The sequence below is a fragment of the Silene latifolia genome, chromosome 10 (genome assembly GCF_048544455.1).
Source record: "Silene latifolia isolate original U9 population chromosome 10, ASM4854445v1, whole genome shotgun sequence".
Lineage (NCBI taxonomy): Eukaryota > Viridiplantae > Streptophyta > Magnoliopsida > Caryophyllales > Caryophyllaceae > Silene > Silene latifolia.
The window spans coordinates 152,832,290-152,859,548 of record NC_133535.1 but is presented as its reverse complement, the minus strand read 5'-3'; the positions used below and the strand labels follow the sequence as shown (position 1 = coordinate 152,859,548).

Below are 27,259 nucleotides of genomic sequence, written 5' to 3'. Positions count from 1 at the left end.
ATAAGAATATGACAAGAACTCAGTTTTATCACGTTTAGGATTCCCCCACCTCGAGGCAATCCCTCTCTTCCCGTAGGAAAAATAAAAAAGGAATATTTGCTCTCATTAAGGGATTGGTTTTAAAAACGTATACGGTCCTATCCAAGCACATTCCGTGATTCTTTATGAAACCGTTAATACACATTAAAAGTATCGACTGCGAGTTCCCGATCTTATAACCTTCTTTTTATTTCTTTTAAGTGTACCCTCGAGTCAAGAGTCTTATGACACATCATCCTTATCCTTTTTTTTTACGAACAAAAACAAACTGTAAACAATTGGGCGGCACAGCCCATATCTCATATCCCATGCTCGAACAACTCTACTTAACACCACACACCAAGTCACCAAGTCACCAAATTCTCCTATTCTTATTCAAATTATAAAACGTGACAACCCAAATCCTATATATAATCCGACGTCGTTCACCTCACCATCTTCAATTCCTCACTACTTCCTCTCTCTAAAAATCTCCCCGATCCACATTCTTTCTCTCTCTAAAATCTCAACCCCCAACAAAACGATGCCGTATTGTCAAGTCTCCGATGGTGATAACCCGACCCGAATTTTCTACCAAACATACGGGCACGGGCCCACCAAAGTTTTATTATTAATTGGTAATAATTTTAATCAAATAAATACATTATGATAAATTGATAATCCATTTATTTAATAATTTATTAAAATGTGATTAATTAATTCAGGATTAGCAGCTACACATGAAGGATGGAAGCCTCAAATTAAAGGATTAACAGGAAGTGATCTAGCTAATGATGATGACGATAATACGGGATTAATGGTGGATAATGAAGGTGGTTATATTGATAATGGTGTTCAAGTTTGTGGGTTGGATAATCGTGGTATGGGTCGGAGCTCCGTACCCGTACAGAAATCCCAGTATTCGTAAGTCTTGTCTAAATTATTTACTTTTAGCTCTTGTTGGTGGACCCGTGAATCTTGTTTGAGACGGTCTCATTTGTCGGACCTGAGAATAATCATTTATTTATCTTTGATTAGAATATTTTCATAAAGAATAAAATAAATAAATGATTGGGACGGAGGAAGTAGGATTAGATGGTAGTACCATCTCGGATACTCCCTCCAGCCGATCATTTGTTGTACTTTTTCATTTTTAGGTGTCTCAGTTGTCCTTTCTATTTTAAGAATGAATTTGAATGAGTAATTTGATTATTCTCATTCAATTTGGTCCCCTTGTCATTTAGTTATTGGTCATCTCATCTTTCCTTGGTCATTGTCCCAAAACCAAAGGACAACAATTGAGCGGGACGGAGGGAGTATTACTGTCTTATATACTCCCTCCGGCCCGATCATTAATGTTTTCTTGTTGCTTTGAATCATAGTGGAATCCTGAAGAGGAATGGCCTTTTGCCTTTTTGTTGAATTAGTTGTTTTTTTAGGTATTTTTATGAATAAGGGATTCATTAATTGTGAAACCGCGTTTATTTGATTGGACTTTTTCAATTGTGGTGTTCCCAAACTTTATAGGGATTTAGGGAGTATTATGTAGGGTTCATGATTAGTGATTGTTGTTAGGTAATACATAGGTCCTTTTTATTGAATAATCTAGTTGAAAATCGAGTACTTTGCTAGCTAGGAAGCAGTGGCGGAGCCATGATTTGAACTAAAGGTGAGGAAAATATTTCAGCGGGGGCAAATGGCTATATGGTATAACATAAATTCAAAAAATGATCGAAAATTTTAACTAGAAATTTCCGAACTGGCTCCTCCTAGCTCCATCACTGCTAGAAAGCGTCTTTTATGTAATGCGATTCAATTTTTTTTAACTAGTCTTGTATGCTACAGTCTTATTCTTGTATAGCATAATTGCTTACGGTATAGAACACATGTTCCAATAAGTTAAACAAAGACTGCCAATAGAATTTTCAATGTTTAGCATGTTTTTGGTGAGGTTGGGTTATTCTTGACCTTTCTAAATTATGCTTAATGTCAGGTCGTAGGAGAACATATTTACAATAATATATTTCCGCAAAGTTGGTCGCAATTTTTTGTGTCTAAAGCACACTTTATTAAGAATTTGTCGCGTAAAAGATGGGTTAGTGCTGCCATTGTTTTATAGGATGACTTGTTATTAGTATAATCAGTTTGCAGGACAAGCCTGTTTTTAAAGCATAAGTGCTGTGCCTTTTGTTCTACTTAATTAACCAGAAAAGTTGGAGATGATTTAAAATTGAAATTGGTAAATGTTTACGCTTTGGAATAAAGTAGTATGTTTAATTCGTCTAAATACGTTATTTGCTTGTTTGCTGAACTAGTCAAGATAAAATTGACACTGCAATGCCTATGCTATAAGATTTTGCAATTTGCCAAGAACCTGAATGAGTCTACTTATAATCTCTATTCTGATAACATGAGTCTTTCTGGTCATGAACATGACGGTTTGGTCAACATTACGGGTTAATCGAAGATTTGTTTTGTCGGTGCAGAACAACAATTATGGCAAAAGATGCTATTGCGGTAATGGATCAATTGGGTTGGAAAAAAGCTCATATCTTTGGCCATTCAATGGGTGAGTAAATGACCTCTCAAAGCTATTAATCGATTAATGGTTTTGCTCAAATTCTTACTCTGTAGCAATCTTATGGCGAAGCTTTGACATCCATTTGGTTTTGCAACAGGAGGCATGATTGCTTTCAAGTTGGCAGCCTTAGTACCACATAGAGTTCTATCGTTAGCTGTACTTAATGTAACTGGAGGCGGATATCAAATCCTTCCTAAGGTATGGTAAAATCTCAACAACTGGCTTTATCTAGCTGATAAACTTCGACTTCGTTGATTGTTAAATCTTTTTTATAGTATTTGTCGATTTGAACCTTACGAAGACAATCACTGACGGTAACAGTGGCACCCCCAGAAGATTCATGTTAAAAGTAGGGTCTGAGGAGGTTGGGGGATTGAGATTCACGCTGTCTTTCACAGAAATAAATTTTGCACAGCTTGGCATTGAATATTAAAAAGGCAGTTGTTAAGATTTTAAACTTGACGTCAGATTTGCTTAGGTTCAGTTTGGAAATTAACTATGTAGCGAGAGCATCCGACCAATGACATATGAGAATATGAGATACTCGACATGGACATCCTGTAGACTGAAACGCATACAGTCATGCGGTCAGAATAATAGAACGGGTCTACGCTAACAAGTCAGATTTTTATATCTTGTGAATAAGACTAGTCAAATTTAACAGACCAATTTACAAATGGCTTTAATATTAGTGTTTGAATTTTTCTCTAAATGATAATGACTTTTGAGGAGTATACAAATATCAACATGTCCATTTTGTATTAAAAATTGCCATTTGCTACTGTTGGTAACGTCCATTACGTTGAGCTTCTCCCTCTGACTACGACAGATTCTTGTATAAGAGTTTAAGACTACTTTCTAGGAGTAATCTATAGATTCTATACAATATGATCACTTAAAACACTTACAATGTGGCAATTTTTCCGTGTACCCAAATGCTAACCACACAAACACAAACCCCCCCCCCCAATAGCCACAGCCACTACACTGCCTCCACCACTTGCCCTTCCCTCAAAAGCTCGGGAGATTCTTTCCCTGCAATGTGGCGCCACGTCATTGTTGTTGTCGTGCCTTGGTAGTTGCATTGAATAACCAATCAAATCATCCCCTATTTCCACCTCCATGGTCAGTGACCCATGTTAGGTGCTGTGCTTTGTGAGTGCCCAATCGACTTTTAACTGGGAATATGGGTTAATTGGGTTTATGCCTTTATGGTATGGATTAAAGTAATCCTACACTCCTACATTTTGAGAGTGTTACTCTTCTAGTCTTCTGGACATGTTCTCTGTCTCTGACTAAATGGATGCTGCATAAGGCTGAATGTTTCGTCCTTGCATGAAATAATTCCTTAAAGTTGGTGAAATTTTTACAGTCTGAATTCTCAAACTTGAATTTGTTCCGTGTATGACTGTTATTTTCAAATTTCAGCCTTGCCGGTTAACTGTATCAGTCATGGTGCGCTTCTTTTTGGCCAAGACACCTGAGGACAGGGCTGCGGTTGATTTGGACACACACTACAGCCAGGTCAGCTACAATCCTTGTCTGATTATGCTGCAGTGTGAATTAAATCTTATTTTGAAAATTAGCAGAAGCTCTAGCATCTGATTCTTATTGATTGAATGTTAATATTTCTATTCTATTATAAAAACATGTCAAATGGAGGACAATTACTAATTAAACAGTGTTATTGACACAGGATTATCTTGACGACTGTGTTGGGGAGAGCACAAGACGAGCAGTTTTATATCAGGTAAGAACTCGGAAAACTATTCTGTTTTAGGTATCCACTAACCTTTTTTGTGACAAAAGAACACCTGTTAATCTCACAACAATGATCAAAAGACATTTTTTCTTCAGCTGTCTCTTATTTAGCATTTGAATTAGTACCAGGTAGTCAGAATATTCGGACTGAGGCATACTTTCTGTTCTTAGACCTAATTAAGATTCACAAATGGTTGACACTTTTTTTCATCCTATTTCCCTTGTTCTTCCTCTTTTTCAAAATATTTAACAACTTCGGCGTGAATTTAAAATTACAGCTCATCTTCAGCAACGGCAAGCGCTCTTAATATATTGCCACATTTACTCTCAATTTTTTTTAACAATGAACCTTTCATTCAGAAATCCCTGTTAATATTGGGGTAAGGCTGTGTATACATCAGCATTCTTTAGGTGCCATTGATGGGTCGTTTTAATAAAAATCCTTCAGCATATTTCCATCTTTAAAGAATGTGGGAGTGTTTGACTAGGCAAGTTGTTATCGCTTATGGCATCTCATTGTAATTGTAAAATTTTAAGTTGTACTTGCTACTACAGGAATATGTTCAGGCAATTTCAAATACTGGGATGCAATCTAACCATGGTTTGGAAGGCCAACTTAGTGCATGCTGGAACCACAAGATGACCCAGGCAGAACTTGAACGGATCCGATCTGCTGGTTTCCTCATATCTGTCATCCATGGGAGGTATGGAGAGCTGCTTCCAATCTTTTTCTGGCCATTCAAACCTTAATAGTATATTTACACTCTTTGCATGTGCTTTTATCTGCAGGCAAGACATTATAGCTCAAATAAGTCACGCAAAAAGACTCGCACTGAAGTTGGTTCCTTGTGCAAAATTGGTCGATTTTGAAGCCGGCCATTTAGTGACGCATGAAAGAACAGATGAGGTATGCTTATAAAAGGATACTGATACAGAACTTCTCGAGTCTCAAATGTGAATTTGTATTAGATATTTGGAAATTTTAATTATGAATTCCGTTACTTTCGTCATCCAGCAACAATTCGACCAATGAATAACCTATGTTACTTTGATTTATGATATATCCAACACGGGTGCGTATCCAAGTGCCAAACTAGGCGATTTGATGAAAAACCTTTGTTTTTAGGCTTAAAATAAACTGTTCAACTGCCCCACTCATATTTGAGTGTGAGCATCGGACTATGTTGTCCAAACACGACAACGACAACAGTGTTGTCGAGTGTCACTTTGTTTTAAAATTGAAGCGACACACGAGTACGTTTAAACATGTGTCTTGAACCAGTTTTTAGACATGGTTCCGACTTCCGACACATTTTGAAAAATATTAAACTAGCTATGCTCTATGCACAAAACTTGGAGAGGAAGTTTACTTATCCTCTTTTTTTTAAATGGGTACGTCCTCCCCCATATTTCCCCCTAATTTTTCTTCTAAGTGTTTATATAACACCCTATTATTTTGTTTTTTTTCTTCTAATGCTTTTATTTGACACTGATTTAATTTGAGAAAATTTGTTGAGTGTCGGTGTGGTGTCATGTCTGATTTGAGCGTGTTGGACACGTGTTCTCAGTCGAGTCAGCCTTGAGTCTTGTTAAACACAACATGGTGGCTAAATGAAGTGTCGAAGTTACATAGTTCAGTTTATAATATCTTAAAAGATTATAAACTAACTTAATTCTCCTTACCATACTCAGGTAAATGAAGAACTTCTCAACTTGATCAAGGCATCCGAATCCAGAATAAGCCCACGCGAATGGACAAATTTGTCCGACAGAACAAGCTCAGGTAGCATAAACCGACACCATGTTTTCTGCTGTTAACTAAACAAGCATTGGATTTTTGCGTCCTACCTGATACTTACCTATGTATGCATATTCGATTTATTTCCTTCCAGAATGGATTGGACCGAGAATGTTGGCACTTACAAAGTCAGCTACCAGGAGCACCGAATCTTCATTTGAACAAATAAACCGTGTCTTGGTATATTTCTTCGGTGCATTTTTAGTCGTACTGGAGTATGTGAGAAGACTAGTGGCAAGATTCAAGCCGGTCAAGGTAGCTTCTTCCATCACAGCGGCATGATCTATCGTTTAGGCAGGGACGGCTAAAGGGTTTACATTGTTCAGGCCGGTTCTTGAGGCCTCCGGAAAATTACACTGTCCAAAAAGAGGCATATAGGCATTAATTTGACATTTCGATCAACATTGGCTATCGTAAAAAGCAATATATTGATTCAGAAAGGGGTAGGCAAAGTTATCCCAAACGCGAGGCTTTGTGTATACCCTTTGTATAAAGATTGAGGCTGCCAATCGTTCAAAATTGTAACTATAATTGTATTCTGGAAGTATTCCAAATTGTATATTGACACGATTCACACGAATTCAATCGATACATAATATATATACTCATTCGTCATTCATCTCTATTTGTTTGCTCCGTATTTTTGTATTTTATCGTAAAAATGGAACAAAATAGAAATCCATGAATTGTTCTATAAAGTTAATACACAACTATTCATTGAGTTTCCAAGTTTGAAACAAATTTTACGACAACTTAATGAAGAGTTGTGTATAAAATTTTGCAGCCAATAACCGTCTCAATAACAAATTTTGCGGCCAATAACCGTCTCAATAACTAATTTGCTTCTGTATGTGGTTATTGGCCGCAAATTAGTTATTGAGACGGTTTTTAAGCTCCCTCGTATTCTCACTGAGCTTTCCTATATAGAGAGTAATCACTATGCACACAGGACCATAAATTTTAACATGTGTATCATTTCTTTGTGAGGGGTATTTTAATTAGAGATAAATAAATGATTCAGACAGAGTCACGGAGGGAACTTCTACACGTTCTTGTTGAGCTTTTAATTAGACCATTTGAACTCGTATGCAAAAATTATGAAATACACCCACCATGTACAACCAGGAGTAATTAAAAGAGAGACGCAAACTTCTGTTTACGACGAAAAGTATGGTTACCTGAAAGTGGTTATGGGTAACACCTCTAATCGATGTTCAAAAATCTTCTCCATCATTATCGTCCTTGTAAGTTGTAACTATGGTTAAGACGACCTGCTAATAATATGTAATACGCATACGCGTACATAAACATAATCAGTTAGAATGGAGTCATCATAGTGATCCATGTATTATTAAGGTAATTTGCCCGTGGTACGAGAAATTAAGGTAACTTGCCTGAATGCCTGTGGTACGTACAAGTATGCAAAAACGAGCATTTCTCCATCATAAGACTCATTGTAATATAATATATGACGAGTTGAATGGTATTCTAATTTGTGTAACATGTAAATTTAAGAATTTACAGAATTTGTATTGCCGGAATAAGAGATTGAGAAAGCAAATGAAGTGATATTATCTAAAGTCAGAACGAAAATAGAGGAAAAAGGTAATGGTGAAAATTGAAATGTGGAGATTATGCTGATATGATGCCTAAGTGATGTGGAGAGATGCTCTAGGAATATACGGATATGCCGTGTTTTATTATTGTGTTACGTTTGGATAATAATGGTTTAGTTTTAATCCAATTGTTTTTGTCAAATGAGCCACTAGGCCCACCACTCGCAAGGCCCATAGCTCCATATTGTAGAAGTAATTTGTATGACGGTTTTATACGAGTTTTGTTGAGAAATATCCAATGTATAAGGAGATAATGACAATTTTATGATCATAAAAACTCGAGAGAGATAGAACCAGATTTTAGCAAGACGACACTTCAAGTAGGCTTATTTATTCAAGTAAGAGCTTATTTGACCAAAATTTCAGCACCGATTTTTTTTTGCAAGTGTTTGGCAAGTAGCTTATTTGGTCAAATAAGGTAACTGAAATGAAATGCTATCGGGTAGATTTGAGAAATCAGTCGCACTGAAATGACTTATTTTCCATTTTTTACCCCTTTATTCTATAATATTAAATAATTTTTATATCCTTTTATGTCATTTACCAAAATCTACCTTACCTTTTCAAATTTAGTATGTCAAACACATTTTTATATAATCGATTTTAACAATTTCATAAATTTCAAATTACCTTATCAGTTACCTTTTCAGGTTTCAGTTAGCTTTTCAGGTTTCAGCTACCTTTTCAGGTAATTTTGCCAAACAGAGCTATAGTCTCTCAATAGCGTTATTGAGAGATCTCTCACATGATGGGGTGAGGGACCCACTGAATTTTTTTAGTGGGAGACGGTCTCTCGAGACCTCTCACATGATGGGATGAGGGACCCACTGAATTTTTTTTAGTGGGAGACGATTTCTCATGAGACCTACTGTTTTATGATATACGAAGTACTTGGTTAAAATCGTTGTGTAATTAGTATGTATATATTGATTCAGTTTCTAATCATATCCGACAAAAAAAAAGAGTATAATGTTATAGAATAAGAATTAGAGAAAAAATGTAGAGAGAAAACAAATAAATAGATTGAGAGAAGGAAGAGAGTTACATATTATTCATCTCATATGAGGTATATATAGTACATAAATTATGGGTTTATCAACACTCTAATGGGTACAAGCGCAATGGACATCCATCTAATTAATGTTTCATAACATATAAATTAAATTCTGCTACTATGGACTATTATTATATGGAGTAATGAGTAGACTCGTAGATCTGAACGACCAAGCGTATCCGAACAGAGGACCCAAATTTTGACCCCGTAACTCCAATTGACTCAACTCTATCCGACCTGGCCTAATTTAATTTTTATGGTGATATACTGATCATTATCCTAAATAAATTGATAACTACACACTTGAAAATGACCCGTACTTGGAATGTTCTACAAATCGAAAATTACCCAATACCCCAATTTTGACCCAGTTGTCTAGTTTCCAATAGACTTGACAAAAGTGACCCGGACTCGAATGTCCCGACTCACAACTGAATTAAGGACTCCAAACTCAAATTGACCTTCAACCCAACTCGAATGTTTATTACCACAATATAACCCATTTTCTCCAAATAATTTTATAACAACCCATCTGAAAACAAATCCAATCCAATAACCTAATCCGAGTTACTACAAACCCGAACTAACCCAACCCGAATCTAACCCAATTGCCCATGTCTAGTTTCCAAGGTCTGTCGTATTAATCCATCCCTCCACCACTTACTTTTTCAAGACTTCGGAACTCGGAAGACTGCAAAAATGGAAGAACAAACCATTCCCTCTCCATGGCAATTCACCTGGTATAATTTTCTCCCTTTCCTCCTTATTTTATTGTATCATTTTACTACCATTATGTTTTAACTGGTTTCATACTTCGTCTATCATCTGCTAAATTTTCTTTCTCAATTACCACTGTATATCTGCTGTAAATTCTTTTTGGACTGTAAATAAAGATTACAAAAGCAAGGATTTGAACCTTATATACCCATATAAGTTAGCGGGTTACGGGTTTTAATCGATAGTAGTGGCGGAAGTAAGGGGCCTAACAAGTAGCAAGGGCGGTCGCTTCCTGAGCAATGAAAAGATTGAAACTTTTTGTTTAATTTAATTTGAAAATCTTTTGTTAAGTATACCCATTGCCTACTAATTCGCTCCCCTAAAATTTTCGATATTCCAATCGCCTCCTAAATTGAAATTTAATGCCACATCTGATTGATATGGAGTTAGGAAAGAATTAGTGAGGAGGTGGGATTATTTAACATTAGTTCATTGAATTTATTTTGTGTTTTTGTGGGATAATTGAAGCAAACTGCTGGTTTTCAGAATGGAGAGGGTGAGAAGGTGTGAAAGTTGTAGTCTTTGATGTGTTTTTAGTTTGATGATACTTTGTGAAGTTGAATTGAGGTTGGATTTTCCATGGAACTAAATACTAGCTAATCATTGGTTTCGGATTATGACGGGTTAAAGCACAATGGCTTACTAATGCGACCATGCTTATGTTTTTTGTGAAGTAGTCATTTGCATCACTTCTCTAGGAAGTTTTGATTATGGGTCACATCCGGAAACCACCTATATTGAGTTGTTAAAAGAGGGATTAGACTAAGGATGCATATATCCGACTCTTCTTAGCCCACCATTTGCGGGAGCTATTGACTATTGCGCAATGTTCATTGTTGTTGTCATTGATATATGATTTGAAATTGCTTGGTTAAGACTTAGGAGCTACATAGACTGAAATGTGTTAGTAAAAGCTGATTTGAGGCAATTGATATTGTCGAAGGAGAGAGATCAAGGTGTACGTAGCCTTAAGGACGTGGAAAAAGAAAGATATTAGTGGTGGAGACGACAATTGAAGCAATAGGGATGATGATATACATATCTCAGTATATCAAGGTTTAGGCTTTCCTCTGTGACTAAGGTTGAAGATTTTCGGATGGTGAGAATTTGTCGCATATGAATGATATTATGCTCCTTTTGAAAAATTAGAAATGTGTCTCCTTGCTTGATACCAAGACTCTTTAACCTACGGTTTGGATATAAAAAAAGAGGAAAGGGGAGGGAGAATAGAACAAGAGAGTTTTCCTTTCAAACTTTCCTGATGTTGGTGTTCCCCTCCCCCTCCCCCTTCGAAACCCTCCAACCCCCAACAACTGATTGAATTTGATCCCCCTCCCTTTCCCTGCCCTCCCTTCTCCAAATCTCTCCATCAAAACAAAGGGTAAATATTATCATCTTACACTAAGAAGTACTCCGTGGTACATTTTGACTTTTTATGTAGAAAAGTTTTAGATGCTTAGTTTGTAGTTTGGATCGTAAGAAAAAAAATTGGAAATTCTATGCGGTGGAAGTTAGAGTATCTATGTCCTTAAAGGTCATGATTTATTTAGAAAGGAACTGCAAAGGATTTGTAGTTGTGGAAAGCTTTTGAAAAGCCTGTTTCTTATACTTTAGTCTCGATAATTGAAGTTCGATCTCAACATTTTTTTGTATATGTAAGGTCTGTACTTTAGGATTACGGATTAATTGTGCAATAGGTTCATCATGTTAGGCTTGCGTTGGCATGTGCTTTTGAATTGCGTTTGTCTGAATTTCTGACCAATGATTCACTAAATTTCCTATTTAGGAGACCGAAACCTTTTCTTTTAAGTTGAATAACATTACATGACGTTTCCCCTAATTTTGCAGTGATTTAGAAGTAAATTTTGAATCGGATGAAAAGGCTTCAATCGTTTGTGCGGCACTGAATGTTGACAAAGAGGTACTCTTGAACCTTTCACTGCAATGTTGTTTATTGTCTTCAAAGACATTCAGTTAATCACACTCTCTGTTTGCAGCTGCAACCAGATAAAGTAAAGAGGGTGATGTCAGTTTCCAACGGCAAGCTCGCAGTGTGAGTTACTACTCTCATCTTAAATTGAAATTGGCTGCCTTTTCATCATTTTTTGCATCTTCTTAATGGATGATTTTCTTGGGAGACATATCGATTATTTCACCTATTCTTCAATGCATTGATAGTCTGATCACTCTGATACATGTCTGAACCTGCGTGTTGGGTTAACCTGCGAAGATTTTAGTGATTGGGGATAGAATAGATATACCTTGAACTTCATTGCCGCGTATTGGGTTAACTTGCGTAGATTCACCTCACTGAGTCATTTCTGCTGTTTTGACTTTTTTGATGCGTCCAATTACTGCTTCCGTCCATATGGCTTCAGCCACCTAATTTGAACCTGTTCTCTAGACCCCGTAAGTTTCTGATTATTCTACATCACACAGGCATTTTGAAGCCACAGAAGCTAGATTTCTTCGTGCGTCATTCAGCGCATTCGTGGATGTTCTGACGCTTGCAACGAAAACAATCGAACAATTCGGCCCAGGAATGCAATTATGACTGTATTTGCCCCAGTTCTTACAAATTTTTGTATTGCTATTTTCTCGGAAACGTCTTGATCAACAAGATGGTACCGAGTTTCCGACTTTTTCTCCTGCTAGTTGGAGACAGTCTTTAGGTTGTCAGTTTTTAGCTTTTGTATTGTTATTACCTTTGTGTATGTGAGATACAAGGTCCTTTAGGAAATCAGATCCTGTATTCCTGTGCAATATTCATTTAGTCCAATTAATTTTACGAAATTCCGGTTGAAATGAACAATGTGTTTTTTTTAGTTCCCTTTATCTTTCTACCTATTTAACTAATTCCTTCATCCCAATGAATTCAATTGATTTTTCGAAATACAATCATGTTTCTGGAGTGTTTGGATTTTGTCTGGTATCGTTAATATGTCATCAATTTTCGAAAAAAAACATTAATTAAATATGAAAAATGACAAATCTTGATAATATTTGATGATTAGATGTACTGATTTGCAATTCCCATTACATCAACAGTTTGCCTCTTTGCTTCTCAGCTAAATGGAAGGGGGAGGGGGGATATCGAGAACCGTGCCATCTATAATCGTACCCCAACCAATAAGTCGCCAATGCTTTTCAATACGGCGACTAAACGCAATCTTCTCTTCTAAGTTGGTGCAAACCGGAGAGGTAAGTCTCAAAACGACCTCATTCTTACTGATGCTGAGTACTCGGGCACCGGTCGACATTGATCCAATGTTTACCATCAGAATCTCTCCCTTGGTGAGTTTTGCAACCTTGTCTTGATCCCCTGTCCTTGTCTTGACACCAAGCAAGCGTCGTAATAGGAAAAAGTTTACCTTCAACTCGATATATACCTCCGGAAGAGACCCAATCTCTCCGAGTACCTGACCAACCAGTCGATCAGCTCGAGTTAAAGTTGGATCCATGGTAGTCCCAACCCCAATTAGACCACCTGGGACAGCAAATTGTAGCTCGTTCTGTTCAGCGTACAACGAAACAACCCTCGAGTATATGGGTGTGCAGTGGATGTTTCCGTTTGCATCCTTGACGACAATTCCAGGTCGAACCTCGATTTTTTGGTTCACTTTCAAGACACCCTTAAGAATACTCCCTCCAGCAACACCACCGCGTATGTCATCAATGTTATAACCAGGTTTATTAACATCAAAAGAACGTATCACGATCATATTTGGTGGTGAGTCGAAGTTCCTCGTGGGAACCGGAATCTTATTCACCAAATATTCACAAACAACATCAATGTTGTACTTCAATTGTGCAGAAATTGGTACTATAGGTGCTTTATCGGCGACAGTACCCTGTATCAAGAAAAACGTAATAGTTCAGCAACACGCGTAAAATTCATGAAATTAAAAACGTAATAGTTCATCAACACGCGTATGTCTCAGTCGCCCGCTCCAAGTCTCCAATAATTCTATGGGATTTGATAGTCGCCAAATTGGCGACTGTCTTCTGTCACCCGATTTTTTATCCAGTCGCCTTTTTTAGTCGCCCGAAACAGATATTCTTGTAGTGCGACAAAATACCTAAACAAAAGTTTTAATCGTTGTCCGCTCCAATAATTATATGGGATTTAATAGTCGCCAAATTAGCGATTGTCTTTAGTCGCCCGATTTTTTATTCAGTCGCCAATTTGGCGATTATGTTCATCAGTCGCCTTTTTTAGTCGCCCGAAACAGAAATTCTTGTAATGCGACAAATTACCTGAACAAAACTTTTAATCGCTGCATGTTGATTTAAGGCTTCTTTTTGTTGAATTAGATCAACCTTATTTTGTAGTATGATGATATCCTCAAGTTTCATAACTTCAATAGCAGCAAGATGCTCAGAGGTTTGAGGTTGCGGACAGCTCTCATTAGCCGCGATAAGAAGTAAAGCACCATCCATGATTGCGGCTCCGTTAAGCATGGTAGCCATAAGAATATCGTGACCCTGAAATCGACAATTAAGATGGATTAATCACCAATCAAAGAACACATGTTAGAAAAACCGAAAATTTTAAAATAGATATCTACTCACCGGACAGTCGACAAATGAGACATGTCTAAGAAGTTTCATCTTAGAGTGCTCGAATCCAGGCGCATCACACATTGGACTATCTTCCTTTCCACTGCCATATGCCCTGTAACAGGACGGTCGTGGGCAGCGTTCATCCTCGCATTTGTATATTTTTGCATTAGCATATCCAAGCTTGATAGTAATGTTACGCTCCAATTCGTTCTTAAAACGAACCGTCTGCAATAAACAAGTGAATTGTATTTATCATATCATACCATACCATATCATATCGTATATATAAATAAATAAATATAAACAACTAACTAACAAACCTGAATTCCAGATATAGCTTTGACAACGGTCGACTTGCCGTGGGCCACATGGCCGATCGTCCCTGAGAATATACAACAAATTCAGTTAGTCTTGTGCAAGACGGTTTTATACAAATTAAAAAGTAAAAGTAATTATTATGAAACCCGTTTTATAGTAAACTTGTGTAAGACGGCCATAGACGAAAATAATTACCTATATTAATTGTTGCTTGGCGAGAGATAACCTCCGGCGAGAGAGGATTTAGTTGCGTGACATCCAAGGTACTTAAATCTTGCTCCATTAAACGCCCCATATTGATCAATTTTTTTTTTTTTTACTATTGAGTGTATATATGAAAGGGGAGAGTTTATAAATTATATATAAAAAAAATATGGAGGGAAGGAGTTTAGATAAATTGTTTGTATTGTATTATTATTGATTGTTTGATTGTTGTTATGAATATGATTTATGATGATTTACGTTAATACAACGAGACCTTATTTATATAGTGTGTAGGGTGGACTTAAATTAGGAAATACAGTATTTCAAAAAAAAAAAAAAAAAAAAAAATTTAGGAAATACAGACTTCTTAGGACTAGGAAAGTATTTACCTATTTTAGGAAACACGCACAATCTTCTTTGGATTACGAAAATTGTTAATTTATGCTGAGTTGTACTAAGGTGGCACTCGGTCGGGTCGGGTTAAGTCGGCCATGTCAAATCGGGTTCGGGTAATTTTGGGTTAAATGATGTACCGGGTCGGGTTTGGGTCAGGTCTAAGTATTTTATCGCATTACTTCAATTTTTTTACTCATTAAAATTAGTTTTTCGACTATTATTTTGTTTAGTTACTTTATTATTAAGGCAAATGTATAAAACTAAACACTAAATCGCTTCATTTTGATCAATATTAAATTTAATAATTGTTGGTCATCAATTTAATCGGGTCAATACAGTGCCGGGTTTGGGTTCAGGTCACTGATTATTGGGCCGTATCGGGTTAGGAGTTGTCAATGGGTTGGGCCTGGTCAACTTCGTTTTACAATAGTCCCGGGTTCGGTCGGGTCGAATTTGCTCAAGCCAGGTCAAATTTGCCAGCTCTAGTTGTACGTCATGAAGTATTCCATTTTATATCATTCCACTTTAGTGTATAAGGCAAATATGTTGCTTTTCCATATGCATTCTGCTTTTGTCTTATTTAACTATTTAGACTTTGTTAAAACGGAGGAGGTATATGATAAAGTTTTCGAGAGTACGGAAATGATATCTATCGAACAAAAGAGTTCTAACGAGGCATGTTTTGAAACAAAACGAACTTGGATATACTATGAAGGTGGACTGAAAGAGAAATTATTCAAAAATACAAAAGCTTGCCTATGTTCCATAGCAACTGAGCAATGACTAAACACATCTACATCTATGAAGAACAAATTACAATTACTTTCTGTTGTATAAATAAAATATACTCCGTATCTGATGAATATACCCACGCTCGACTTTGGGGGGGTTCTGTAAAATTCAGCAGCTTATAACGACTTTTTGAAAACCATCTTCAGTATTCATCCAAATAAGTGAGTAACATATCGTCTTTCTTCGACTTGCGCCTACTGAGCAATGCTTTGAGCAGACGCTTGCTTTTGCTGGGTTGTCGCTCGATGTCTTTTGGCTTCTCCTTCTCGTGGTGAACTCTCATAGAAACCGATTTCCATGAATCAGGCAGATACTGTAGACAAAGCATATATAGTTACTCCACCAAATTACCCATTAATCCACATATCGAGAAACTAACATGTTACACAATCCGTGTAATGCTAACCCTATCAAGAGACTGTCTCACATGAGATTCTGCGTAAAACCTACATTTAGTGAATTGTATGTATGCATGTAGTAATTTGTTTCCTTACCCGTTGCCTTTCAAGAGCGGTGTTTGGTGTTGTTGGTCTACTAGATTTTGGTGTTGTCGGCCTTGATGCAAGAGAACCAGAACGCAGAAGAGGAAACCGACGTGGTGAGAGTGACCGTTTATCTGTTCATCGTGTGTATAACAAAATCAGAGACATACGTAAATCAAGTGCCCTAACAAGAACATGCAAAAATGTACCATGTTTCTGCAGAATTTACCATCTTTCTTCGGGGTGGAGCCAGTGAAAGAGAATGACGCTGGTAACCTAGAAGAAGTTCGAGGAGAAGGTGAAATAGACCGTCCTCTTCTGGTTAACATTTTTAAAAAAAATTAGTCATGACACCAGCAATTCCAGTAAATTTCGCGTGTTATAAGATCACAATTAAGATTTACCTAGCCATGGGTGGGGTATCTTTGATAGTAGACGGAGTATCTCTGATACTAGACGGAGTTTCTCTGACACTGGACGGAGTATCTCTGACTGTGGTTCTAACAGCTACATGATTAAATAGCATACAAAATTAGTCAAATTTAGACATGTTTCAGAAAATGTTGACAGAAAGCCCAGCAGAGTAAAAATAATAATCTACCAGTACGAAATTGAAGCCAGTCATCTTCATCGATACCACGACTTTTGAACTTTAGACTTGGAAGATTGCTGATGTTCATGCTCTGACCCGCTGTTAACAAATTAGCAGTCAGAATACTTTTGGCTTCGATGTAATCCAATCCACAACTTAAAGGAAACAGATTAGATACTTGCCTGGCAAGATGTATCGTTTATGGTATTTTGGTGCATCTATCATTGAAGATTGTTGTGCAATGCCTTCCCTATCGATATACTCTTGGCACGTACGTAATCTCTATGATAAAACAGCATAAAAAGAGATGGGTTAGTTAGTACAGCTCTGCATTAATCCATCTCGAACAAAATGGACACCTCAAACATCAATCCCCAATTAAACTTTAAGCTTTCCTCATTTAATGGCTCTTAATGGAATGTCTAATATATGAAATAGATTTTAAGGAAGCGTCACAGAATGCGCTTAAATCGATTCGCGATATACTGAGATTGAGCTAATCTTGTAACTCATTTTAACATTTAACCTCAACAATTGTCCGCTATGTTGACTTATTCTTTTGGTGTCAAAGGACCCAAGAAATTATCTTGTGAACCCGTGTCGGACACTCGACACTCAGACATGGGTAGGACACTTGGACACTTCATTCTAGACAAAAAAACATGATATTTATCCATAAAATAGCCAAATCCGACACGTGGACGTGCACCCTTGTCGGATACTTTTAACCGAGTCTGAGCAACATAGTTCAGAGGTATAGTAGTGTAATTGAACACATCTTAGGGCTTGTTTGGATACTAAAATAGGAGGGAAAGGGAGGGGAGGGGGAAAGAGAGAAGGGAAAGAGAGGGGAGTAAGGGGAGAGAAGGGGAGGGAACGCATCTTAGGGCTTGTTTGGATACTAACATCATGTTTTCATTGGCTGAACTTGAACAACCGTTCAGAGTATCAAGTAAAAATAAACTACACTCTCTTGCTCACCACTCCTCTCATCTCCTCATTTCCCATCATGTAATCACTGATTGGGATCATAGGATTGTACCTATGATTATATCCACCAACATATAAATTAGGCTCAATCTTCAATGAAAATGCGAGAAGGCCCTAGAAACGAGTCTAGTCTTTCCTAATATAGGGAACGAGTGAAAGACACCTTCCCCCTGATAGAGAAGACCCTGTGGTCCATTGCTTGTAGGGTAGGACGTCGGATTGGAAATGTCGTCAAGAATGGTAGTAGCACACATAGCAGTGGCACTGGTAATGGTAGTTGGCTAGTTGTTGCTGTTTGTTGTAACTGTACTATGTAATATGTATAATAGCATTGTGAAAAACAGAAAAAGTACTTGGAAGAGGAACTAAAGTTTTTCAACAGTTGATGACCCAATATCGTAGTTTTGACTTGTCAGAATTTAAGCCGTTGTTTACACTGTAAACAAGGAATACATGATTTACCTGTTCAATGCATGATACACGCAATTCTGTCCCAGAAACTTCTTCGACCTTTTCATCAAGAAAATCATTTACTTTGTAGGTCACAGAACCCAAATGATCCACTGTGTTGACCAGAGCTTTGATAGCGTAATCCTTTAATGTATCAATCACTCTGAATTGGCAAGCGCATATTAGCAACCGTAAGTAACATAGACAGAGATCCTTCAAAATGGAAAATGACAAAATGTTACACTGATGAAATGAGCCTCACAATTGTTTTTGGTCATCACTAGTGTAAGATAACTCAAAATACTCTGCCGCTGAGTAAAGCTGGCTTCGCAAATTCTTCAAGTCCTAAACATAATGTAACAGACAAAGTTGATGAATACTTGGACTAGATATGTACACGATAATCTATTACAACTACAAGCAAAACCATGAAACCTTTAGGTTAACAGTCCATGTCCTTGTATTAAGGCACTAAAGTATATCCTACATCCATCCCAAATTTGTATTCCTCATTTGACTTTGATGGTTAAATGATGTTAGCTCTGAGTCTCTGACCATTAATATCTCCAATTTATGTAGATACAATGTAAATTTGTGATATTCGATCAATGCAAACAATTTCATGTCATCCGTTTTTAAAAGGGGTAAATGGGATGGGGGTAGTAAAATACTGGCATCAGAGGAACCATCAAATATTATGAGAAAATATTGGTAAAATTCAATATCATTTTGACGATCAAAGTCAAACAGGGACAATATAAATGGGATGGGAGGAAACTAGTCAAAGTTTGAAAAACTACCTTAAGGCTGTCCGCAAAAAGCAAACTATCCTGCATAGATGTTTCATCATAGTTGGATGATCGATGATGAACAGGCAGCGTGGTGGCAGTACTCAGTGACACCATGGAGGCAAACGCCAAATCTCAGAATCCTTTGTTCTGCAAAACCACCCCTTTTTTACACAAAATGCCGAAACCAAAGAGAAAATACAAGCACCAGCATAAATCACAAAGGAACGTTCAAACAAAACAATGAACTCTAATATACGGAGTACGATTACAAGTTAAGCTATAACCCATTTGAAGTAGATGTAGTTGCTGCAACAAAAACAGCCACTAAACAAATAAAAAAAAGAGGATTAAAGATAAGGATTAAGGGCTTGACTCACTGTTACAGGATGAATATAAAATTGATTTGGTAAGAGAATGTTGTACATGCACAATCACTTATTTTCAGCAAAACATGCTTATAAAGCTTGTATAAGATAGGCATATCCGTCTTCAACTTAAAACGGCTCAAATAGGATAGATAATTCGATAATTATCCATATTTCTGTACTACCCACAACAGAAAATCATAGCAAACCTGAAGAATTTCCCCTTTTACAGATTTAAATTAATCTAAACAGCTCAAATTGTCTCCCTACTTTGGCTGAATCTTCACCAACACTCATTTTTAAAGAGGAACATAATACAACCATAAATTATTCCTATATAATCATTTGATGTCAGATAAAGTATATGATTATTTAAACAATATGGACCCAATTTGATTTCAAAATGAGTTAAATTCCTAAATTACCCATATTCTCCAACAGTCACATTACAGTCAAACAAATTATGATCTTCTAAAATACTCCTTCCGTCCCAATCATTTATTTATTTCGATTATAATACTTCTCCCAACAAATAACAAAGGTAAACAAATGATTAGGACGGGATGAAATCAACAAGCAATTTCCAACTAATTACCATTTACCAATTTAATTCAAAATCTATCATATTTGGCCAAAATTCAACTCCAAAGTTTCTAATTTTCATACCCCAATCCTCCAAATATGAAACCAATAAGTATTAACAATCCATAAAACTCAAGGGGTGAAGCTAGGGGAGCTATCAGGGGCGCTTAATTTCAATATTTTTCCGAGTTTACCTTATCGCTCCTAACTGCAAATCCTGGCTTCGCCACCAATACAAGCTCAATCTTTTACACATAAATAATTAAAACAAAGCTTAATTAAGAAACAAACCTGGTTTCTGTGTAGAGAGCAGTTCCAAAATCACATAAAGTTTCAATCTTTATGCAAAAGATTTATGAAGCAGACTAAAATGGAAGATGGGTAGTTCCAAAATCAGAGGAATAACCAAAAGACACAAAGAAAATTCCAATTAAAATCAAAGAAATAGGAGGGTTTATGTGATTATGTGAATATGTAATGATGCAAGTTCCTATATTTGTTTGGTGTGACTATAATAAACCCACCTAAGAAAATGACAAATGAAAACAATTGGAAGATTGATAGTATAGAGAGACAAAAGTAGAGTTTTTAGAGGGGTGAAGGTTTGTATATAGCCAAAATAGAGGGGATGGAAAATTGGGTGTTAATTTGTGCTTTTTAGCATCGAATGCGGAGTGACTGGATTTTGAACTATCCAAGTTTCACAGTTTACATATCCGTTTTAACCTTAAAATAAATCAAGTATTATATTTAAGGCAAAAATAAAATACATTGTTATCATAAATTTTCATTGAAAACGGACACTATTTGTGATATGCTGAAGACGGACAATGTCTCTCTTACAAAATGCAAATGGATAGTGGTCATAGTGCAAGTGGGGAAAAATCGAAAATGGATACCCACTTGCATTTTGTGAGAGGGTCACTATCCGTCTTCAGCTTGTGACGGATAATGACCGTCTACAATAAGACGGACTACATTGATATAAGCAAAAAATTTATCTATGCAAAGGGTATTATTTGACATTTTGAACCGTTTTATTCTTAAGACAGATATATCCGTGTTAAGAACGCTCTATTACCCAAGTTTGTGTGGCCACTATAAGGCGGGGAAGGTGTGCATTAGTCAAACTAAGTTTAAGATAGTAGGGTTAGTTTGGTTTAAGAGAGTTTAAGTTAGTACTTATAGTAGGTGTGGAGTTGAGTTGGTAGAATAGTGTTTAACTAGTATACCCCGTATAATTCTCGAACGGTACGAAGAACTGACAAACGGGTCAATCAGATCGAGCCAATACGGGGATCGGTCACTTTCGGGTTTGGAAGAAGTCGGGTAGGTCGAGTCATTTTTGAATATACGTGCTATTATCAAGTGATTTAGGGATGACGGTAAGTTTGCAACATTAACATTTGGGTGTGGTCAAATTCATCCCGTTAATTCGGGTGTCGATTCGAGTTATTCGGGTTACGATCATCCGGCTCAAATACACTTTTAGCTCCTTTTAGTGTGTGTGCACGAAAATACAATACAATTCTTGTAATCTATTTCAGTAGTTGTTTAAGGGGTTAAAGCCCATAATTATCTTGTGCTAACTTATTAGCCATAAATTCACATGAGTCCAACCCACAAGGTCACAACCTGCCCAAACTTATTTTTGGTCATCTCCATCTTTCCTAAACTAATTTATACAAGTCCAACCCACAACAACAAACCTCCGATAGATTACTTAATTACTAGATTTACAGAATACTTTTACTACTATTATACTCTGTCTTTGGCCGAGTATAATAGTAGTAGTATATAACTTTGGATTTGTACAAGGGTCTTTCGAAAAAGGCTCAATAATGTGATCGTCCTCGTCTCGAATTTGGATTAAAATCGATGGTATTCAGTATTCACTCAAAAGAAAGCAATTAGTACTATTTACTTACGGATTATGTGGAAAGCACTATTCAACTTTTGAGCTAAGTGGAGCATAAACTTGTTGATTATCTTTTGGTGGGTCTCTTTTATTCGTGTTATACGTTTACTTTTCCTCTGATCATGCATGTTTGTTCAACGCTTCGTGGTTTGGTAGACCTACTTTAGTGTGGACTATGGAATGGGGAAAAGGGTGTTTAGTTTGCAATTGTCAATTGTAGATAGTTCACAATTACGGATGTTGATTGTTACTACGTTCTTTACCTGTTTCTTGTCTCTTTTCTTCAACGCAAATACTTGTGTAAGACGATCTTACACAAATAAATCGTAAAACAGGATTTTATACTAACCACTTTTAATTTACCTGTTAATAAAACTGTGTTTAAATCCGTTTTATAACTATATTAAATTATTTATGTAAAATTGCCTTTATAATCCATTTATATCGAATAATTTGGATTTTGGGACATTGGATTACTATTCGTTACAATACTATTTCTCATTTGATCATATAAACCAATCTATACCATATTGAAACGAAGTATTACTAGGATGTTATTTAAATCATTGATTTGGCTTCGACCACCAGATGACTGGGACGGAGGAGTAGTACAAAAAAAGAAGTAATGACGTTCATTAATGTTGGGTGCGAGAACATGATGATAATGATCATTAATTCCTGTTAGATTTAGATACACTGATTGGTGATAACTGTGACAGAGTTAAATACCAACCCACAAAAAGTTAAATACCAAAGTTACTAAACGTAACCTTAATCATCAACCGTGGCGGAGTTATTGAGATTTGCATTTTGGGGAGTAGAAAAAAAAATTATCGAGCATGGACGAGTAAATGTATAAGGTAAATTTTGAGAAAGTTTGAAAATTGTATCTAAAATTCAAAGTTCGGAAAAAAATTGAAATATTAAAGGAAATTGTTTGTTTAGGTGTATATGCTAAAGTATTCAACTAAATTAGCCTTTAGGAGGGTCAATTTTTTTTATATTCAATAATGTACTTTAGCAAATACATGTGGAAAGGATTATACATCATTTTGAAGCTAACGGGCTCGGACTCCGGTTATAACTAGTACTCCTTCCATTCTAATGATATGTTTAAACTTGTCCACATCTGCTTAGTCTTTCTTCATTTTCCTCTCATCTGCTTTATGGTTTGGTTCTTTGGTAAGCCTGTTTTGGTGTGGGATTGGCGGTGACAATTGTTGGCCATATATAGTTAGGAATGTTAATAGGTATTATTCTTACGTCAGAGTTATTTATTTTTATTTAAAAAAAAAGTATTTTAACTAAAAATAAATGTTTGAGATGAAGAGAGTAGTTCTTTTTCTTTATTTTCCGTACTTTTTCTTCAAATCTATCATCTAGTAAGGTCGTTTATGTTGAATAACTTTCGTTTTGAAACATTGGATTATTACTATGGTACATTTGGGTTGATCATGTAAGCTAGCAGTGACGGATTTAGGGGGCTAGCAGGGGCAGTAACCCTCACTGAACAATGGAAATTTAGAATTCTTTAGTTAAAATTTTCGATTTTTTTCGAGGTTTACTTTCCGGTACTACTAGTTTGCGCCCGCTGATATTTTTCGCCCCCTTATCGAGAAATCCTGACTCCGCCACTGATAGTAAAGCTAGACTATGAAGTATAAGAGCATCTCCAGTGGACAGCTACAACGCATTGTAGCTTGATTTTGCAACTCGGTTTTTTAAGCTATTTTGCTCTTCAACTACATACCGCTCCAATGGTTCGCTACAACATTTTCTAACTTTATGGGTCCCATAATAAAATTCCCACCAATGAAAAATTTTACTTTTTGTTTTATTTTTATTTTTTTTAAAAGCAAGTTACATGTTTGGTAGAGCTACAATGCTCAGAGCAAGTACAGTGGTAAGCGACAATCAACTAGCTTGACAATTCCACCTCATCCTCTAAGCTACTAACATTCTAAGCTAATAAATTATTCCAATGGTTTATTAGCTTTTATACTAGCTTGATGGGACTCACATGTCAAATTAATTTTTTCCTAAACATAAAAAGACTTAATGAATTTTATTTTGCAAATTAAAAATACATGTAATAAATACGAGAAAATTGATTAGCGCTTAGCGGAGTTGTTGCGGTCGAGCACCACCTCCAATTAATCGATCAAATGGGTTGACTTTCAAATGTGTTCCACTAAATCAGCTTTTAGTTGGTGATGCAAATTTCTATCTCGGATGTTTGCATCCCTAGAAAGAAAATTTCAAAAATCTCCAACAGGCCCTTGTTGAACATCAATAGTATTGGTTTCCGAAAATCCACCATGATTAAAATTTCTTGAGTATGTATGTCTCTCATCCTCGACAATCATATTATGCATTATGATGCACGCATCCATTATGTCATGTAACGTAGATTTATGCCAACACCGAGCGGCCCCACGGACAATTGCAAAACGAGCTTGAAGAACCCCAAAGGCTCGCTCGACATCTTTTCTTGCGCTTTCATGTTTTTTTTTATAAACAAATTCTCTTAGGATCTTGCGGGTGTGAAAAACTTTTAACAAATGCGGCCCACTCCGGATATATACCATCTGTAAGATAATATCCCATGTTGTACTCTACCTCATTAGCGGTGAATCGAACCTCTGGAGCTCTTCCTTCCAATTTCTCTTTAAACAAATTTGATCGACATAGTACATTGAGATCATTGCTTGAACCAGCAACACCAAAATACGCATGCCATATCCAAAGATCCACCGAGGCTACAACTTCGAGTATAATTGTTGGATGGCCATGATCACCTCGAGTATATTGCCCTGTCCAAGAACTTGGGCAATTCTTCCATTGCCAATGCATGCAATCAAGACTCCCGAGCATGCCGGGGAATCCATGACATTGCTCGTGCATATGGAGCAAGCGTTGGACATCAGTTGTAGTTGGCCTTCTCATGTACGTATCCCCAAAAACTTCGATAATGACACGACAAAATTCCGATAAACATTCTATGGCCGTTGTCTTGCCAATTTTGATGTATTCATCGACCGCATCGGCAGGAGCTCCATAGGCTAGTATTCGAATAGCCGCTGTGCATTTTTGAAGGGGTGACAAACCCTTTATTTTTGCAGCATTGACTCTATGTCGGAAATAGTTAGTATGATTAGCAAGCCCTTCTACTACTCGGAGGAAAACTTCCCTCCGCATTCGAAACCTTCTTCGAAATATTTGTTCTGGGTATACTGGTTCGGGTGTGAAATAATCACGATAAAGTCGAAATGCATCATTTTCACGATCACGAGGAATATACGTTCTTGTAGGATACTTAATTTTTTGAAGCAAGTAAATACCCATTTCATCATCTGTTTCATCCCAAATGTCATCATCCATTTCTTTCATCCAATCGGAAGAAGAAATATCATGAGTTTGAGACATATTGGTATAAGGTAATGATTAATATTGATAGTCAAGGGAGCAAATTTGACTCAAGCTAATTTGACAGAGGTGAAGAGAAGAGAAGAGAATAGAAAACAGAGAGCTAAGAGAATAGAAAACAGAGAGCTTATATACATACGAACGAAAACTGTGAATAAATACCCATTCCGTCTCCAACAACTAGTTTATATTCAATTGCCAAATATCGAGTTTAAAAAAACGGCTAATTTGACTCAATCTAACAGCTCTTTTCATTCACAACAACTATTTGACTCAATGCAACAACCGGTTCAATAGCAAAATTAATAAAACTACGAAATTTCTTAAAATTGACGTAACTTTGCGCTCGGGTGTCCGTTTGGGGCAAAAACATTTTTCAAATCGCTTATCTCGACGAGATGAACGCCCTGGCAAGTCCCCAAGGGGTACTTGGCCAAGTATTTTTTCGAAAAAAGGCCGTTAAAGCCTCTGTTTTGACCTCCGAAGTTTTTTTTATCTATATTATGTTCATTCAATTTGTCAAACTTTTGCATAAATTGTCTAAAACAAATAAAAGCTTTTATTATTACTAATTAAATGGACGCAATCTATGCTTAAACACTGCGTACTAATTAAGAAAATCGACTAATTAAACAGAAATCATTCTATTCCGTACTTAGCCCTAATAATCTTGCACACTTGTTCATGATCCTTTCTTGCCCGATCATCCATATTTGAAGTGTCCTTGGTTAGAATTTCAAAATTCGATATACGGATGTGTTCCTCCCATAACAAAAATTTATTTGTTTGTAACTCTTTATACTCTCCAAATGAGTTCACAAAGTCTTCACTGCCCTTCTTCTTAGAGCCCCTACCTTTCGATACCGCTTTAGATGCCTTATGACCTATTGGACGTTTCTCCGATATTTCTTCCCCATCGGTACCTTCATCGATGTTTGTAGACGGTGTGGCTGACATAGAATTTTTTTGTCTCTTTGATGCACCGCTGTTTTTATTCCTATTTGCAAATTCCTCCCATTTTGATTGGTGTCGAAGAATTTCCCAAGAATGCAAATATGGGAATGTCTTCTACTGGCCATTCTTGTGACGAGTACTCCATAGTTGATTAGCCATGTTCTTCAAAGATTCTTCATTATGACCACTAGGATGACTCTCTTTAATTTGTATGTAGCATCCGTTGAACTTCGATACTTCGGCGCTCATCTTAAACCAATGATTAGAAGCCTTTGGAATGTCGATTGGATCACCGTCTTTCCTCCATTCATTGTAGTAGTCAACAATTCTTTGCCAATAACTATTGTAAGATTGATGATTACCGATGGCACTGTCATTTGAAATTGTTAACCAACTTTTGCATAGATCCTCATCTTTTGTTTGGCTCCACTTAAATTTTGCCTTTCATGTTTGATGATTCCACGATTTGAACTTCATCCTCTTCTTCAACTTCATGCTGACGAGTTTGAGACTCGGTACCCGACATCGGCGTTGAACTATCTTGGTTAGAAAAACCACCCAAGTTATTTCTTCTTGTGCTCTCTGGTGCCATATATGATTGATTGTAGTTAGGATAGTGTTGAGGGATAGGTTGATGATGTGAATAATTCGGAGATTGTATATTTACGCTTCTTGGCAATGGTCGAGAAGGAGGTGTTTGAGAATTTTGTAGTATATCATTGTTTGGAAAATTTGATAACAGTGAGTAATATTGACTATATGGATCTTCATTATCCATGCTAATTTCAATAATCCGAAATTGGAAGACGAAATATTTAACATGAAATTTGC

At 36.6% G+C, this 27,259-nt stretch overlaps 4 protein-coding genes and 1 pseudogene across 6 annotated transcripts; 2 read left to right on the top strand and 3 right to left on the bottom strand.

Moving 5' to 3' along the window:
- Positions 1 to 332: 332 nt before the first annotated feature.
- On the top strand, positions 333 to 6,777 carry LOC141606412 (uncharacterized). The gene is made up of 10 exons (XM_074425529.1): positions 333 to 656; positions 744 to 942; positions 2,505 to 2,587; positions 2,697 to 2,797; positions 4,028 to 4,123; positions 4,296 to 4,349; positions 4,916 to 5,064; positions 5,150 to 5,267; positions 6,053 to 6,143; positions 6,253 to 6,777. The coding sequence occupies exons 1-10, from the start codon at positions 563 to 565 to the stop codon at positions 6,438 to 6,440; spliced, it is 1,173 nt and encodes a 390-aa protein (XP_074281630.1). The 5' UTR covers positions 333 to 562; the 3' UTR covers positions 6,441 to 6,777.
- Positions 6,778 to 9,460: 2,683 nt separating this feature from the next.
- LOC141609370 (uncharacterized) lies at positions 9,461 to 12,469 on the top strand. Its single transcript, XM_074428444.1, has 4 exons — positions 9,461 to 9,568; positions 11,454 to 11,526; positions 11,603 to 11,658; positions 12,045 to 12,469. The coding sequence occupies exons 1-4, from the start codon at positions 9,528 to 9,530 to the stop codon at positions 12,157 to 12,159; spliced, it is 285 nt and encodes a 94-aa protein (XP_074284545.1). The 5' UTR covers positions 9,461 to 9,527; the 3' UTR covers positions 12,160 to 12,469.
- A 77-nt stretch (positions 12,470 to 12,546) lies between these two features.
- Positions 12,547 to 14,931, bottom strand: LOC141609369 (eukaryotic translation initiation factor 2 subunit gamma-like). The gene is made up of 5 exons (XM_074428443.1): positions 14,682 to 14,931; positions 14,489 to 14,550; positions 14,178 to 14,393; positions 13,863 to 14,090; positions 12,547 to 13,456 (listed from the first exon to the last, which is right to left on the bottom strand). Exons 1-5 carry the CDS (start codon positions 14,779 to 14,781, stop codon positions 12,674 to 12,676), a joined length of 1,389 nt encoding a protein of 462 aa, XP_074284544.1. The 5' UTR covers positions 14,782 to 14,931; the 3' UTR covers positions 12,547 to 12,673.
- Positions 14,932 to 15,766: 835 nt separating this feature from the next.
- LOC141606411 (protein ABIL2-like) lies at positions 15,767 to 20,742 on the bottom strand. Of its 3 annotated transcripts, none has more exons than XM_074425525.1 (10): positions 20,422 to 20,742; positions 19,193 to 19,330; positions 18,655 to 18,737; positions 18,405 to 18,555; positions 17,135 to 17,234; positions 16,962 to 17,051; positions 16,765 to 16,867; positions 16,590 to 16,678; positions 16,373 to 16,494; positions 15,767 to 16,191 (listed from the first exon to the last, which is right to left on the bottom strand). In XM_074425525.1, exons 2-10 carry the CDS (start codon positions 19,295 to 19,297, stop codon positions 16,021 to 16,023), a joined length of 1,014 nt encoding a protein of 337 aa, XP_074281626.1. In that variant the 5' UTR covers positions 19,298 to 19,330; positions 20,422 to 20,742; the 3' UTR covers positions 15,767 to 16,020. The 3 variants fall into 3 exon arrangements, with proteins under 3 accessions (XP_074281626.1, XP_074281628.1, XP_074281627.1); XM_074425527.1 differs by having other exon boundaries at positions 16,590 to 16,675; positions 20,422 to 20,568; XM_074425526.1 differs by lacking the exon at positions 20,422 to 20,742 and adding an exon at positions 19,758 to 19,779.
- Positions 20,743 to 24,225: 3,483 nt separating this feature from the next.
- LOC141608570 (uncharacterized) lies at positions 24,226 to 25,474 on the bottom strand (annotated as a pseudogene).
- Positions 25,475 to 27,259: the final 1,785 nt, after the last annotated feature.